At 40.6% G+C, this 13,984-nt stretch overlaps 3 protein-coding genes across 3 annotated transcripts in view; 2 read left to right on the top strand and 1 right to left on the bottom strand.

The window, feature by feature from the left end:
- Positions 1-139: 139 nt before the first annotated feature.
- LOC104957096 (protein FAM167A) lies at positions 140-4,383 on the top strand. Its single transcript, XM_010784713.1, has 2 exons — positions 140-493; positions 2,852-4,383. The coding sequence occupies exons 1-2, from the start codon at positions 311-313 to the stop codon at positions 3,152-3,154; spliced, it is 486 nt and encodes a 161-aa protein (XP_010783015.1). The 5' UTR covers positions 140-310; the 3' UTR covers positions 3,155-4,383.
- A 1-nt stretch (position 4,384) lies between these two features.
- aard (alanine and arginine rich domain containing protein) lies at positions 4,385-5,499 on the bottom strand. The gene is made up of 2 exons (XM_010784702.1): positions 5,039-5,499; positions 4,385-4,883 (listed from the first exon to the last, which is right to left on the bottom strand). Exons 1-2 carry the CDS (start codon positions 5,261-5,263, stop codon positions 4,761-4,763), a joined length of 348 nt encoding a protein of 115 aa, XP_010783004.1. The 5' UTR covers positions 5,264-5,499; the 3' UTR covers positions 4,385-4,760.
- Positions 5,500-8,689: 3,190 nt separating this feature from the next.
- Positions 8,690-13,984, top strand: part of rad21b (RAD21 cohesin complex component b) — a 9,320-nt gene continuing 4,025 nt past the window's right edge. Inside the window, exons 1-11 of the mRNA XM_010784691.1 lie at positions 8,690-8,777; positions 9,903-10,092; positions 10,185-10,314; positions 10,687-10,786; positions 10,953-11,059; positions 11,148-11,357; positions 11,867-11,989; positions 12,095-12,223; positions 12,431-12,654; positions 12,752-12,908; positions 13,306-13,451. Coding sequence (XP_010782993.1) covers positions 9,949-10,092; positions 10,185-10,314; positions 10,687-10,786; positions 10,953-11,059; positions 11,148-11,357; positions 11,867-11,989; positions 12,095-12,223; positions 12,431-12,654; positions 12,752-12,908; positions 13,306-13,451 — 1,470 coding nt within the window. The 5' untranslated portion in view covers positions 8,690-8,777; positions 9,903-9,948. The remainder of the gene's footprint in view (positions 8,778-9,902; positions 10,093-10,184; positions 10,315-10,686; positions 10,787-10,952; positions 11,060-11,147; positions 11,358-11,866; positions 11,990-12,094; positions 12,224-12,430; positions 12,655-12,751; positions 12,909-13,305; positions 13,452-13,984) is intronic.

Below are 13,984 nucleotides of genomic sequence, written 5' to 3'. Positions count from 1 at the left end.
CCCCCCTTAAAAAAAACTGTGGTAAACAACTCCTCTTAAGGCATCTGGACAATGCACTGACGTCAGACGTGCTTGGTCAACATTCACACTCGACACTGAGAAACAGGCAGAAAGCAGAGAGGGGGGGGGGAGACAGGAGTGTGGATGAAATAGGGAAAGAGGGTAACTTTCTCATAAGTCGTCAGAACTGAGAGGGATCTCATAACAGAGGAGACAGAGGGATCAGACGAGGCTGTATCTGCACTACAGCTGAGAACACACAGCAGAGAAGAAAAAAAGTTAGACATATTCAGGATATCACTAACCTGACATGATGGAAGTCGTCCTAACCAGACTGCGGGACTTCTCCTGCAAAACCTCCACCTTTGATGACAGTAAGGCAGCAGGACCGAGTGCATGCAGGGATCCTCGCAGCAGGGCGGGATGCACAGCTGGAGAGGAAGCTGGAAAACTGGACATAGAGAGCGCACTAGCCTGGCTGCGAAGAGAACTGGTAAGAATGAAGCTGTGTTCTCATGATGATGATGATGAAGTCCATATCAACGTTTTTTTTGTGGAAATTATATTTTTCTAAGTATTTAATTCTGAGGTTTATTTGATATGTATTTCTTTTTAAAATTGATTCATTTATATGTTACATCTCCAGTGCTTTGGGAGCTCCAGAATTTAAGATGATAGGAGGCCTTTTTTTGCATAAAAACACTTTAGGTTTTTAAATCATTTTAGAAAGTTGAATTGATGAACAATGAAATGCTACATTTGACCTCTATTGGGTTATTTCTCCTTGTGGATGTTGGAGGAAATAAGCTTAAGTGGTATAAAGAGCAACAATAGTCAAACAAACACTTTAACCTATAAAACACAAGGTATGGGTCCTGTGTGAAACCAAACCAAAAGTCAAAATGTTTTGTTATTTTAAGTTTAGAAAATACTACGTTTCTACATTGACAAGTAACATAATACTTTATATGAAGTATGTAAAAAAAACAATCCTAATTTAACTACAAATCACAATCTTTTTCTAGACCAAGTCGCTATAATGCATGAACTTTCACCTTACGAATCATTGGCAAACAATTGGTTGTATCGTTTAGGTATGAGGACTTTTTGTAAAGACTCCCTTAAAGTATTTTTGTTGGTAAAACTTTCACTCCAATCAGGATTTGAGGCATTTTTACATTGTGGCAGTGCTTTGGTTAAAGGATCTGAATATTTGAATTTGACATGCTGTGAACTCGAGTTTCACTGTTGAATTGAACCTTTCAGCCAAAGGGAATTTGGCAATGACAATGTAAAAGCACTTTATTGGTCGTTAGGCTGAAGGTCAAGACCTTAGTCACCATAGTCACTACAACAAGATGACCCCTGGGAGCATCTTGCATTTTTTTTCTTTGTGGGAAGTTATTACCTTTTTGTTTCTGAGATGCATGTAGGTCATGTTGTTACAATGTCAACCCTTTTCAAACCATTCTCTCCGGTCAAAGGGGGTGTGTGTGTGTGTGTGTGTGTGTGTGTGTGTGTGTGTGTGTGTGTGTGTGTGTGTGTGTGTGTGTGTGTGTGTTCGTGTGCGTGTGTGTGTTTGCACCTCTGTCAGTAACTGTGCGGCTCATTGTCACAGTCTAATACATCTCTTGGCGTTTAGTGCATTCACCCAGACAGCTCGTCATGGTAACACAGAGGACACAGAGGTGGAGGAGGAGAAAAGCCATGTGTAGTAAAATCAGAGTCCTCCTGCTTAGTTTAATAAGATCCTGCTGTGTAACAGCCTTGAATGAAACCAGCTAAAAGTCACATGATGTTGAATATGATGTTGAACTTGAATATCACATGACAGGGTTTACCATGTTGTCAGAGAAATGTAGATGTTTTGAGGATTTTTTGAGCTCTTTTCTCCATGTTGGCTTAACGTTTGAGTTTCAAAGTTCATTCTTTACCTTGGAAACAGCAGTTAACAAAACTACCTCAATTCATGTTCCATATAGTAGCTGCTATTGAGCTTTAATCTAGAATAAATATGAATCCGTATCACCTCTATATAATGTATGTCCAAATGCTGGTTAGTCCATGGCTATCTAGTTTTATCAATCAAATTGCTTTATTATCTAATCAATCATACCTGGGATTTTTACTTGGTGAAATCTTGATAATCCAGAAAGTAGAGTCAAAGAAAGACTATTGATTTTTTATCCCAAAAGGCACCAATTTACCATGTATTTTCCCTTGCACTGACCAATAGTAAACCTAGGAGGTTTTGGGTCACACACAGACACGCACACACACGCACACACACAGCACACACACAGCACACACACTCTCACACACACAAACCAACACACACACACACACACACACACACACACACACACACACACACACACACACACACACACACACACACACACACACACACACACAGTGTCCAGTACAAATCTTCAGAAAAGGGCTGGATCCACATTTTTTCTATCATTTTTCAAGTGTGGACAAAGGCGGTAAAACCAGCATCTTTCAGCCGGGGCTCACACTCAGTCTGGTGGAGTAATTAAAGAGAAAAGAAATGCAGAACGGCCCAGATTCCTCTCTCCTTATAGGACAAAATTGGACTCTGAAGTTTGTGGAACTCAGAATATCTTATTTTTTTCAATGCTGGCAATTAGACAGCCTCTTATAAAAAAGGGAAGAAAAAGAACGGCAGTAAGTTGCATTTGCATTTGAAAGAAGGCAACGCTCAAATGGTGTCACACGAAGCATGAACCTGCTCAGCTTAATGGTGCAAGAAACGGAAATTTCAGATTTTCCAGCAATGAAAGTATTAGCAAAAAGGAGAACTGAACTTTTCCCTTTGTATTTGCAGATGGAGATGCGTTCTCAGGACCAAGCTCTGATCCGGCAGCTGATGGATCTTCACTCCGGCATCCAGGAGCTGAAGCAGGAGTTGTCAGAGGAGGAACAAGAGAAAGAAACAGATGAGGAGGAAGCAGAGGAGGAAGAGGAAAGCAGCTACTGGGACTCTGAGAGTGAACAAGGAAGTGGCAGCGTCTACTCGTCCGGCTCAGGAGGGGTGGGCGTTGCCATTTCCTGTCTCAAGACACCTCCATCCCTTTACTCAAGGGTTTTATCAAAGAGGGTGTTCAACAGGAGGAGCTCTGTGCCTTGAAAATAATAAGAAATATAACTTTTAAAGTCTCTCATCAACTTACGTACAGTAGGCAGTCAACAAAGACAAGGTGGTGCTATATCCCACAATAAATGTGCTTTCTTCTATGTATTTTGTTTTTCTTGAGAGAGGCAAAGGGTTTGACTGGAGTTGAGGGGGAAAAAGGAAAGGCCTGCTGTTCGTACAATTTAAACCCCTTAATTTAAAGCCATTTTAATGTCATCTTTAGCTTACAATGTATCCTTTCTTAATTCATTCATTCACAACCATTTCAGACAGGTTGAATTTAAAATAACTGTTGGGTGTTTTTGGAAATACACTTATCTAATTTTGGCAAAGAGTTCAAGACAGGAAACCGAGGGAAGAGCTAGCTTGACTGCTAGCATGTTGACTTGATTTTTTGTAAAGATTAAAATAAATGTGATATATTGTTATTTTGAGAGAAATAGGGGTGTTTAAGGTGGCTTTTGTTGACTTCAATAGAGCCATACTAGCTGTTTGCCCTTATTCTCTTAGTCTTTATGCTAAGCTAACAATGGCTAAAACAAAAGCAGTCTCAATTTTGTCTTCAAATTATTTATTTTTTAAATGTCTAAAAACATTTTAGTAAGTGTAGAAATGTGACAGAGGATATAATAAGTCCTGTATCAGACATTGACCTAAAGGCAATCATTCATGTCTTTGTGTAGCATTGTGTGTGTTTCAGAAAAGCAAGAGAACGTTTTTTTTCACCCTATACACTCAAATGAATGTTAACAGCTGCTTGCAACACATCAAAGCTGGTTTTACCAAACACTGTTGAGATTGTGATTTTTGTATATTGGATATATCTTGTGAATACATTCTATAATATATATATGTGCTGAAAGCTCACTGACCTTTAACGACTGTAACGGCATGAAGAATGGAATTTCAATGCAGCAGCCTGGAGTTCATGCTTCGTTATTGTTCACATGCAGTGATGAATCATTCTGGAGACAATGTGACACTATTCTTGAATACCTCTTTGAGAAAGTATTATAGGGATACTTTAGTTAGTAGTCAAGAGGAAACACACCTGTGAATCCATCTTTGAAATGTTAACTGGGTCAGATTGTTTGTGTATAGAATTTAATATTGAATAAGCTACTTATGTTGAGTGTGAGACATGGATTAACAAACCATCCTGAAATTCAAACAGGTGCTGTACTACAGTATACTATGGCATCAAAAATAAATATATGAAATCACTCATGGTGCAAATTGTATTTATTGTCAAATCACAAAACATGTCAACATAGAATTTGGACAATGTGGTTTTCTATTTCAGTTTTACATTCATACGGCCTTGTTCTATGACCTAACAAAACATTTACATACAGGTGTCTTTAGTACAACTCTGCATAAGTGCAAAAGATCTATTCAAAAACAATGCCAGCATTACACAAAAGCGCTCATTTAACTCTCCTCTACCCAAATGACTTCACATGCAACAGTTGTCTAGTTTTACCATGACACATTTTACAATGAGCCAAGACAATTGATTCAATATTTTCTGTTCAGTTGCATTAGGACTATAGGTTCCAAGAAGTCTTCAGCCAAAGAAAGGTCTCTTTACTGGGGCCGATTACTGCTGATCCTCCCCCTCTACTTCCACACCTCCAAAACTCTCCCTCCTCAGTCTTTGGATCTCTGTGTTGAGCCCCAGTAGTGTCTGAGCCAGCTGGAGGTCCTGTGAGCGCATCTCCAGCTGCATGACAACAATGAAAGAAATTAATCAGCATTTTTGAAAATGTAATGCATAAAAGTGGAGTTGAAAGTGATATCCACCAACAGATAAAGGCATTACAACAGAGGCAAACTACAAAGGAAAACAGCATATGAGAATATTTTTAGTCAACTCACCAGTTCAGACCTCAGCCAGGTTATCGCTCCATCTATCTGCGCCCTCCGCAGCTCTTCGTTGGCTTGGTAACTCCTGCTGATGCTTACGGGTCTGACAGTGGATCCAGAGTCTTGAGGGTTCACTCTGGACTCTCCTGTTGCCCTGAAGGCATGAATCAGTTTGTTTTTGATGTTCTCCAGAACCATGGTGGACAAGGTATCCTCGCTGTGACTGTCTCGGTCCATGCTGGGAGGGTACAGTGTACGTGTGTGTGCCCTCTCGCGTGTTGCCTCCCAGCACTTTCTTTGACAGGCACTTTCTCATAAAACTCTGGGAATCTTCTTTACTCCAATAGATCTCCACCTTTCTGAACAGGTCTTCCTCCTCTCTCTATGTGAGCTGCACTCCACGCGGCCAAACTCTGTGTGCTCCTGTTCAGCAGCTGCAATCATCCCTTTTGCCTGCCTGGTGTTGAACTGGCTTGTTTTGTCATTGTTACTATGGAGAAACTGGCCTCCGCCTGCATGCCCCTTCTCCCCCGCCTCCTTCTCTTCCTCCTCCTCCTTTTGGTAACCCTAATAAGAATGGTGGAAGATCTCGGACAAAGACTATTGTTGCCTGGAAAGTCNCCCCCCATCCACCACCACCACCACACCCTCCTCCTCTTTCCCCCCCTTTCTCAGTCAATCCCGCCCTCTTACAATTCTAGTGTGAGAAATCTTTTGCGAGTGAGCTCTCATTTGGAAAGTGTCCATGTGGAAACCTGTGCGTGTGTGTAAGACAAAATCCATCAAATACCCGGTGAACTTTTTCAGTGCTTCACCCTAAATAAGACCTGCTTGTCAGCTTAGGAGACGGACAGGTTGGACGAGGAAGGAGACACAGCCTCAGTGTTAGCCGATTCAGAGGCACAAAGGCCATCCAACGGTGAAATATAACCAGGTCCTTTGTGCCCAAGTTAAGTCCATTCCCTGTGGGGTTAGTGGGATGGTTTTTGGCGGTTGTGAGCATTTTCTTTTCTGACTTCTGTACAGAGATGAGACAGGGGTCTAGTTTCTTTTCCAGCCTGACTCATGGGCCTGTCTGTGAAGAGTGAGAGGGCAAATGTGCAGGAGACACCACTCTCAGTCAGTGTTTCCCAAGGTAATTCTTTACTTTTAGGAAATATTTAGCTAGTTTCAAGTACTAAGTCATCGGAAACATAGTGTGTTTGTGAGAGAGATTTGAGACCTTGTCGTGTCCAACACCCCATTACAAAACGCTTAGTCCACACATTGACCATTAAATTATAATCCTATAAATGGCTTAGATTTGCAATTCTGCCATAGAGCCATCTGTAAAGATGGTTGGACGAGTGTGTTGGAGAGAGAGACAGAGTAGTGCACTCGTCAGAGCTCATAAGATGTGAGCTATGACTCCATTTGTGCAGAGATCTGTGGAGCGTGAGAAGAGGTTGAAGGGATTGGGCCGTAAGTCTTGAAGGTCAAGGAAGCAGGGCAATACGTAACAACAATGACAGGGACCAGTGGTGGGATGTACTGTAACTACTTTTTGCTCAAGTACATTGAAATACAAATTTGAGGTACTTTACGTCCATGTTATACTTAATAGCCAACCTTTACTGCATTTGACCTTAAAGGCTAATATTGTAGCCTACTTCCATCAATTGTTTGGCTGTTTAAGTCACTTTCTAGATTACATATTTTGTCATCCCCTTGTCTAGCTAAATAAACAATATAAAAAAACTTTTTAATCAGCTAGAAAATGCAATAACAGTATGTGAAGGGGATAAAACTAGCACAAACTTTAACATTTACAGAAATACGTTTACTTTTTATAATTGTATAAGTAAATGTTGCTGGTTCTTTAAGTAGGTTTTTGAATTTAAGACTTGCACCTATAGTGGAGTATTTTCACATTGAGTTATAAGTACCTTTACTTAACTGAATACTCACACACAAGCACAGACTGAGCCTCAGGTGTTGGGATAGAGCGGTATTTCCTTTAACACTGTATAACAGTCCGATGCAATGTATTTTTCGAGTTCACTTTTTAGTGAGTGTAAGCTGCAGAGATGCGGTTAGGGACCTGAACACTGAGGGCTCCAGGTTTGAAAAATAAGCCACTAAAGTGCCCTCTTGGATGCTCCTCTGAGGTTGTTCATTTTGCCATAACGTTTCCCAACCTTTAAATGTATGAAATGTGACTGTAATTTTAAGAACATGCTTGTTAATGTTTTGGCTTGTGTGTAACATTTTGCAAGTTAAACAATGTTCAGGATAAATCACAGGTTATTGGTGTTTGTTGTTTTCAATTTTGTCAAGTCCTATCATCAAACTTATCCAATTAATTCAAGTGAACTGCATGTGAGACAAGTCTAAATAAACTAGTAGAAATGTTTTTCCCTTGGGCTTTATGGTTTCCATGAAAAACACATTGTGTTGGCTGTGCCTGTGCCTTGCCTCGATACAAATTTTAAAACAAATGTGTTAATGGGTTCAGCAAATATTATATTTTCAGACTCGCCTAGAGGATAACAAAGAAAAAAGACGTACGTTTAATGTGAGAACGTATGTTGGAATTATAGATGAAAAATAGATTTGAGCAATGGACTCAGGAAGGGTTCAGTCCCACTGTTTACATTTTTGTAACTAAACGACAAGTCACTCTTTAAGTAATGATATTGGGGAAGCATTATTGGATTATTTTTCTTTTATATAAATAAATCAATTTAAATGTGATGTCACTACCTTAAATGATATTCCTTTATAGTTGTATTTACATATTAATTAAAGTATAGTATGTTACACATCATATAAGATTCCTGATGTTGTGTAACCTTTTAGCCAACTTTGCTGCCACCTGGTGGCAAATTTAGCTACTTGCAATCTCAAAAAACAGTCAATCATTTTACATTTATGCAACTTGTACTACTGCCATTTCTGCAAATTGAGATATGTATATGGTACAAGGTCAAGTTTAGACACAATTGTACAGACCAAACAATATATTTGCAGAAGCCTCCTGTGGAAAGTTAAGCAAGATTAGGACTAGGATTTAAAACATAGATAGAACATAAAGGGTGAGAAATAGGTAGGAAAATAACGATACAACAAAGAAAAATTACACAATACAGAGTTGTTCTTAAATGTTTGCTACATTTATTTCGCGGGTATAGTTTGGGACTTTGCAGATTTATATTTTGCATAGAAAAAATTTGCTCAGTTTTGAAGATATGATACATTTTTTAAATAAGATTACAGAAAGGGATCATTCTGTAGGAGTAGCCTACTTTACTTTGAAATGCGAACAAGAGGTGTAGAAATGATAAAGTATAGAACTGTACCTATAACAAAAAGAAAGCCACTTACTTCCAGATAATCCAATAATATAGTTAGGCCTACTCTGAAATTAGCCATTTTGCATAATGAGTACTTTTACTCTTTGAACAAATTCAGAAAACAGTATTTTTACTTGTAACTTAGTTTTCTTACACTGCAGTATTGCTGTGTTTGTAAGAGATCTGAATTATTGTTCAACCACTAAGGGTAGACACAGGTAAGATATGCACAGGTGCAGAGTTAAGCCTCCTTCCACCATCTCCCACATCAGCACCACTCTGCATCTTGCTGAGGTTTATAACCGTACAGGGAGGGGGGAGAGGACGCCATCTTGTTTGTTTTAGTGAGAGGAGGGGTGGAAAAACAGACCCGGAGCCGAACCACCGGCATAACGAGGAAAGCCCCAAACGGCTTAACGGTGAGTCATATCGGTTACGATCGGTTAGGGTGTGATATAACTTGTTTTTTGTCAGTGTCAACAGAGATACCTCCGCGGTGCTGAGGTTAATGACAGAGGCTAATGGTAGCTGATCCGCATCATCACCTGTTGTTTTCACAGAGCGTCAGCGGTAATGCGGTTAAATGTGACTGTCACCGCTAACGTGTAACGCTGTTAAGCGGTCGATATTTTACGGCTATACTAACGTGCCTGCTTCCCCCCATAACGCTGGATGCTAACAAGAGTGTAACGTTACTGACTTATTGTTTTAGAGTAATCAAAACATATTGGGGCAGATAAAGATAACGTTACATTACAGTGCTGCAGGTATGGCTGCCAATTGTACCTAGGCTACCTGACAGACATATACCTTAAAATCACATGATGTAGGCCTACGGTAAAGTATTCATTTACAACATCTTAAGACTGGGCTGAAACAAAACAACACATAGGCTATATTGTGTAGTGGTCAGGTAGTTCCAATTGGTGGGAAAATAATTCAAGTCAATAAGGCGACAAGTATTTAGAATATGCTACACAGTAACCTATAACTTCATTCTAAATTTTTTTTTAAAGTATTCAAAAAGTAAGCACACCTGCTCTCATATTGCTAAACATTGTCTTTTGAATTTCTCAAAGGTGAATATCAACTTTGCTTAGACATTATGACTGTTACTGTTCATCCGCACGGCACAGTTTGTTAAAATAACTTGAAAATAACATAATCCATGCTATCTGGATATGGCGGATTGTGTTATGTATTATTGATCAAGTTATCATTATGAGAATGCTCGAAGATTGTTCCTTTCTAAAATGAAGTAAATAGCCAAAACATCAATCCCCAATTTATCTCAATTATACACTTCCTGTTAGCTTCCTGTTAGCTAGGTTTTAGAAAAGTCTCAATTAATCAATTTGCACCCTGCTTTGAACTGCTGTCATAACTCCTATTTAGCTAGACAAGCATGACATCATCTTCAAAGATTATGCTTGCAAACGCTTATACCACACAATGAATGTGTTATCTCAAGTGTCATGCTTTGCTTACCTATTAATTGCTGTGATTTCCATCAAATACACACTTATTTGTATTATCTCTTTTAGGCCTCCCCCTTTCCCCTTTCCCTTGTGGTGAGAAGGCGCTGAGGCGATGTTTTATGCCCACTTTGTACTCAGCAAACGTGGGCCGCTGGCCAAAATCTGGCTGGCGGCCCACTGGGACAAAAAGCTGACCAAGGCTCATGTGTTTGAGTGCAATCTGGAGAGCAGCGTAGAGAGCATCATCTCACCCAAGGTAATTGCACAATGTACAAAGGTAATGTGAAACACTGCAAGTATATGTTACAGTTCTGTCAATGATCATTTCGGAACATACCTTTTTTAAAGGTGAAAATGGCTTTACGAACATCAGGGCATCTGCTGCTGGGGGTGGTGAGGATCTACCACAGGAAGGCCAAGTACTTGCTGGCAGATTGTAACGAAGCCTTCATCAAGATCAAGATGGCGTTTCGACCGGGTTGGTAACAAAATGCAACTTTTAAGTCAAATATATTCAGCAGTGACTCATTATACTCTTTCCTCTAGTGCTCATTACATGCATTGTCAGTCAGATATTGAAGCCTTTCCTATGTTCCTAGATAAAGACAATATTTAGTTAAGGTTTTATCTGCATCTACACAAATGCGTGCACACACCAACATTATTTATTATTTTAATTCGACAGCATAATGAGGAGATTTTTCAAGTTTATAAATATTTTACAATTAATCAGGCAGCACTTTTATCCTGAAACACATCACACCTACATGCAATACTAAAATTGCATAACATATATATGACATATACAAAGCACATGGTGTAACTCTTACCCTACGTCGTGGTGTTTCAGGTGTTGTGGATCTTCCTGAAGAGAACAGAGAAGCAGCCTACAACGCTATCACGCTGCCTGAGGAGTTCCATGATTTTGACCAGCCACTTCCAGATCTAGAGTGAGTCCTTTGACCCCCTCCTTTTGAATTGTAAAATGTTTTTCAAACTGGAGGATTGGCACACCCCAATTACCCTACTCCGTATAGGAACAAATATGAAATAGCTTAAAGAATAGTGGTGTAAATACAAGATTAATTTGACTTTACTGTTGTGTGTTTTGTATAGTGATATTGACATTGCTCAGCAGTTCAACCTGAACCAGAGCAGGGTGGAGGAGATCACCATGAGAGAGGAGGTGGGCAACCTCACCCTGCTGCAGGACAATGACTTCGGTAGAAATCTTTCCTTCCAACATTCATGCTTTTGTACAATGTCAAGAGTCATATGTTTGAACACTCGAAACACATTTCTGTTGTGCAGCTGACTTTGGCATGGACGACCGGGAGATGATGCGGGAGGAGAGCGCGTTTGAGGTGGACATCATGGGAGTGTCTGCCTCCAACCTGCTGCTGGAGGCCGAGGGAGGAGCTAACGCCACGGCGGACAAATCCAACCATCTGGAGTACGACGACCAGTACAAGGACGACTTCGGAGACAACCCCATGGAGAGCACTGAGGGAGGCATGCTGGGTAAGATCCTGTCAATATTATAGACACTGAGACTGTAATGAAAAACATGCATAATGGAGATAATTCCTTCAGTTTTTACTGATTTGAGTTTTACAACATCTGTAATAGACTCAAATGCGAGTTTTTCCATGTTTTCTCTTGTTTTAAATCATATTACACTGAACAACAAAACATTTAAAGAAACCACTTTGGAGTTGGAGAAACTGTGATGGACATTTTTCACTTTTTCTAACATTTTGTCGATAGATAATAAAATTAAAATAATAATCAGCAGATTCGATAATGATTTTTAGTTACAGTCCTCATCTGTAAGTGATGCTGTTTATCCTCCTCACTTCCTATTAGGAGTAAAGAAATATGTCATCACATTTTGTGCTTAAGCAGGTTCCTGGGGTTATTTAGGAAGTCATCCGGAAATGCCACTAAACACTTTTAGCATTTAGATTGGCAGTTAATCAAAGTGAATTATCTTTATTGTAATAACTGAATAACCTCACCTGTCTGTGTAGTTGACAAGCTGCTGAGTAACGAGGAAGGAGACGGCATCTTTGACGACCCTCCTGCCATCACAGACAGCGTGATGATGCCTCAGGAACACGGATGTGATGATGACGACTTTGATGCTCTCTCAGGTCAGTTACACAACTGCAGCTGTAGGCCCTTTTGTAACTTGTTATATGCAACTAAAATTACAATACAATCACCTACATCAAACATGTTATGGTGTGTGTTGTTAGCCGGAGCCCCAGATAGTCCCGACTCCGGCCCGACAGAGCCCCTACCAGCCATGGCGGACCAGACAGAACAGACCATCCTGGTTCACAACGAAGAAGAAACCTTCGCCTTGGAGCCCATTGACATCACAGGTAATTTAGTTACTCGACTCGCTGTTGGAGCAAAGAGAGAGCAAGACAGTGTGCTTGTGTAGAAAATGTGCATTGGAATCGTTTCAAATATCACAATCTATATTGACATGTATTTCACCAATACAGTCATAGTGTTTTGGCTCGAAATCTGAGAGCTGTTTAGATTTTCTTAGCTGATTCATCTCTTTCTCTCTATTGACGGCGCAGTAAAGGAGACCAAGGCCAAGCGTAAGAGGAAGCTGATTGTGGACAGCGTGAAGGAGTTGGACAGTAAGACCATCCGTGCACAGCTGTCTGATTACTCTGACATCGTGACAACCCTGGACCTGGCCCCCCCCACCAAGAAGCTGATGATGTGGAAGGAGACGGGAGGAGTGGAGAAGCTTTTCTCCCTCCCTGCTCAGCCTCTGTGGAATGTTAGGCTGCTTAAGGTTAGTGATGCAAAGTTAGTCAGGGACAAACTACGATTACAATGCTCTGTCTTTCTGGTTCTTCATATCCACCCTCCCCTTTGCTTTCTCTCTGTAGATGTTTACAAGGTGTCTGACCCCCCTGGTGACAGACGAGCTGAGGAGGAGGAGGAAAGGCGGAGAGGCCGACAGTCTGGATGAGTTCCTCAAGGACCTGGAGAACCCGGAGGTGCCCAGAGAGGAAACAACAGGACAGCAGCAGAGAGACATCATGGGTATCAAATGGGTGTTTGTGTACATGTATGAAGGATTTATTGGCGAACAGATATAACACTGAAGTGCTTGAATTTGGGTTGGCTATGGTTTGGTATGAAATTGGTAGGTGGCAGACAAAAACAATGTATTTTTTGCGGAAACGATTGGAAATGTAATTATTGAGTGCATATCCTTTTCTCCAATGTTAATATTTGGCAGACTAAACCAGTTTCTAAGTATTTTATAGCAGAATTAACAGCTGACCTTGCTCCAGACCTGAACCGACCTTGCTAAAAAAAAGGGGGGTGGGTGGTGTGAATGTATTCTCTAAGTGACATTAAACTGAAACATGCATTTTTCCTCAGGCATAATCAAGACAATATTTAGTTTTTTCTAACCATTCTATTTCCTCTCCAGACCAGACCATCATGGAAGAGGCTAACGTTCTGCAGACCTCTGCTGTTGAGGGCAGCAGGACAACGCTAGACGAGTCGGTCATGCCCCCCCCCTCCTCCCAACGTGGTCTCAAACGCAAAGCCCAAGACACGGAGCCAGCCCTGCCCGTGAGTACAGTTTTCACCTGGCAGATGAATCGTCTACGTTGAGTTTGTCGATACATACAAATATCTTGGCTTTTGGTTGGACAGAAATCTAAACTTTAAACACCACATTGAAGTTCTAACAAAGAAATTGAAATTCACTCTTGGCTTCCTTTACAGACTTAAATGTTGTTTTTCAACTTCTTCCCGTAAAAGGTTGGTCTCTGGCTTATTCCTGTCCCAGCTTGACTACGGTGATACCATTTATAGATTTGCCTGTCCCACTGTTTTGGCCAAACTTGACCCACTCTACCATGCTGCACTGCGTTATATATCAAATGCACCCTATAGGACTCATCATTGCACACTGTACAGCCTAACTGGATGGTCCTCACATACTATGCGTAGGAGGCAGAATTGGTTTTTATTAATGTATAAAGCCATTTTAGGTAAGCTTCCACTGTACATATGTGCCAGATTTGCTCCAGCTTGTGACTCTTACAACCTCAGATTCAGTGCCTGGATACAGATCCAGGTTCCTGCTGTGCGGACTGAGG

Source organism: Notothenia coriiceps, unplaced genomic scaffold (genome assembly GCF_000735185.1).
Source record: "Notothenia coriiceps isolate Sejong01 unplaced genomic scaffold, NC01 NC01_scaffold00000718, whole genome shotgun sequence".
Lineage (NCBI taxonomy): Eukaryota > Metazoa > Chordata > Actinopteri > Perciformes > Nototheniidae > Notothenia > Notothenia coriiceps.
The sequence above is the reverse complement of the archived record's forward strand: the minus strand, read 5'-3'. Positions and strand labels throughout refer to the sequence as shown.

What these genes read in the sequence shown, in the direction of transcription:
- LOC104957096 (XM_010784713.1), top strand. Translation starts at nt 311, where the DNA reads ATGATGGAAGTCGTCCTAACCAGACTGCGGGACTTCTCCTGCAAAACC. An exon ending in CCTGGCTGCGAAGAGAACTG is followed by an intron (nt 494 to 2,851) that starts GTAAGAATGAAG and finishes TTGTATTTGCAG; the next exon opens with ATGGAGATGCGTTCTCAGGA.
- aard (XM_010784702.1), bottom strand. Translation starts at nt 5,263, where the DNA reads ATGGACCGAGACAGTCACAGCGAGGATACCTTGTCCACCATGGTTCTG. An exon ending in CCTGGCTGAGGTCTGAACTG is followed by an intron (nt 4,884 to 5,038) that starts GTGAGTTGACTA and finishes GTTGTCATGCAG; the next exon opens with CTGGAGATGCGCTCACAGGA.